The sequence below is a fragment of the Apis dorsata genome, unplaced genomic scaffold, assembly GCF_000469605.1.
Source record: "Apis dorsata unplaced genomic scaffold, Apis dorsata 1.3 scaffold_92, whole genome shotgun sequence".
Classification (NCBI taxonomy): domain Eukaryota; kingdom Metazoa; phylum Arthropoda; class Insecta; order Hymenoptera; family Apidae; genus Apis; species Apis dorsata.
In genome coordinates, this window is record NW_006263390.1 from 631,397 (window position 1) to 632,910 (window position 1,514).

A 1,514-nucleotide genomic window follows, 5' to 3' on the forward strand; every position below is an offset into this window, starting at 1 on the left:
CGTTTCTTACCCGCAATTCTTTGCTCGCATTTTACAGGTATTCGAATAAAGGATTCCATCGCTACCGCAAGCTGGCTTGGCACCGCGCCAACACGATTCACGACAATGCCTCGTGGTCTGACAATGCTTCTTGTTCGTACGCACGACGCCTTGTCTGATAGAAAAAAGAATCAAAATCGTACCGGTCGATCATTTATCTCGGCAGAGATGATAAAGAAGGCAGCGTAAACAGACGTACCCGCACGTGAGTAACTTCATTTGACACGTGGATTTGTAAACGTTGCCGTCGCTTCCGCAGATGGGCCCGTCGAGCGGTGCAAAATCGCATGAAACAGGACAGTTTTCTCTGTGCGCCGAAATGTTGTTGCAAGGGCCCAGATGCGACAATTCGATACCGACTCTGCAGATCTCCACTCTGAGCATACACTTGTTCAAATAGGTACGGCCGTCGGTTCCACATACGGGATCCTGATCGCCAGGGCATCGATGCTCGCACTTACTTCCAGACGATCTTAGACAAGCTGTCTTCTCCGTGGCAATAGTCACGCCTGCGTAATTCGTTCAGTGTCGATAATTATCGCTGCCTTCGCGTCACATGCGTCTACTCTTAAATAGCATCCCAGGGATGAGAATTTGAAACGCGTAAGAAACGCGGCGGACGTTGTAAACGAAGGTGAACGAGCAAGCAACGTACGCGCCGTCCAATCATAATTATTATTACGTAGTTAAAACAAGCCCTTTTACCTTTTCCACACATCTTCTTCCGCATTTCACACTGAGACGCGTAGATCACTCCGTCGCTACCGCATACTGGCTCTCCGCTTGGCGGACATATTCGTGGGCAAGCGCCTATCGCTAAATCTGCGTAGACATCGATAAAAAAAATTAATCAATTTTTTTTTTTAATCTTCGCTCGAGAAAAAAGAAAGAAATATCGAATATACGCGCATTTTAATTTTTTTTTTTTTTTTTTTGAGAATACTTTTTGTCGAGTACAGTGTTTATAAATATTGTCGAAAAATTAATCAATTTTTTCTTCAATCTCGGAAAGGAGGAAAGGAAATATCGAATACGCATGAATTCGAGTTTTTTTTTCATCGCGAGTATTTCATCGACCGTTGTAAATTACGAGTATTGTAAATATCGTTACGCAGTTTGCTTTATGGAGGAAGGTGTTCTTTTATTGAACGAGGGATATAATACAATGGAAAGATTGAACGCGCGAAAGAAAGTGACTGGCAGAAGATAAATACAGTGGCGAGGAATCGAAAGAAAAGATTGGTAATCGGAGCCTGGATCGTTCCTGCTCGGCGATGCATCGCCTCGAAAAAGCGGATCTGCGCGTGGAGATTGCGGAGTGCGCGCGTTCATCTCGCGAGAGCGTGAAAGGTCGAGTTAAAAATAATCGAGCAAACCGGAAAGGAAGAAGGCGAGACCGCCTTCGTCCTGCGATTTTTTTTTTTCCTCTTCTCTTTTTCTTTCTTTTTTCTTTTTTCTTTTTTTTTTTTTTTTTT

At 43.8% G+C, this 1,514-nt stretch overlaps 1 protein-coding gene across 1 annotated transcript in view; it reads right to left on the bottom strand.

Moving 5' to 3' along the window:
• LOC102681623 (agrin) overlaps positions 1 to 1,514 on the bottom strand; it is an 18,069-nt gene that overhangs the window by 2,392 nt on the left and 14,163 nt on the right. Inside the window, exons 2-4 of the mRNA XM_006611691.2 lie at positions 745 to 861; positions 239 to 548; positions 11 to 154 (exon numbers count right to left, since the gene is read on the bottom strand). Of these exons, the coding sequence (XP_006611754.1) occupies positions 11 to 154; positions 239 to 548; positions 745 to 861 (571 nt within the window). The remainder of the gene's footprint in view (positions 1 to 10; positions 155 to 238; positions 549 to 744; positions 862 to 1,514) is intronic.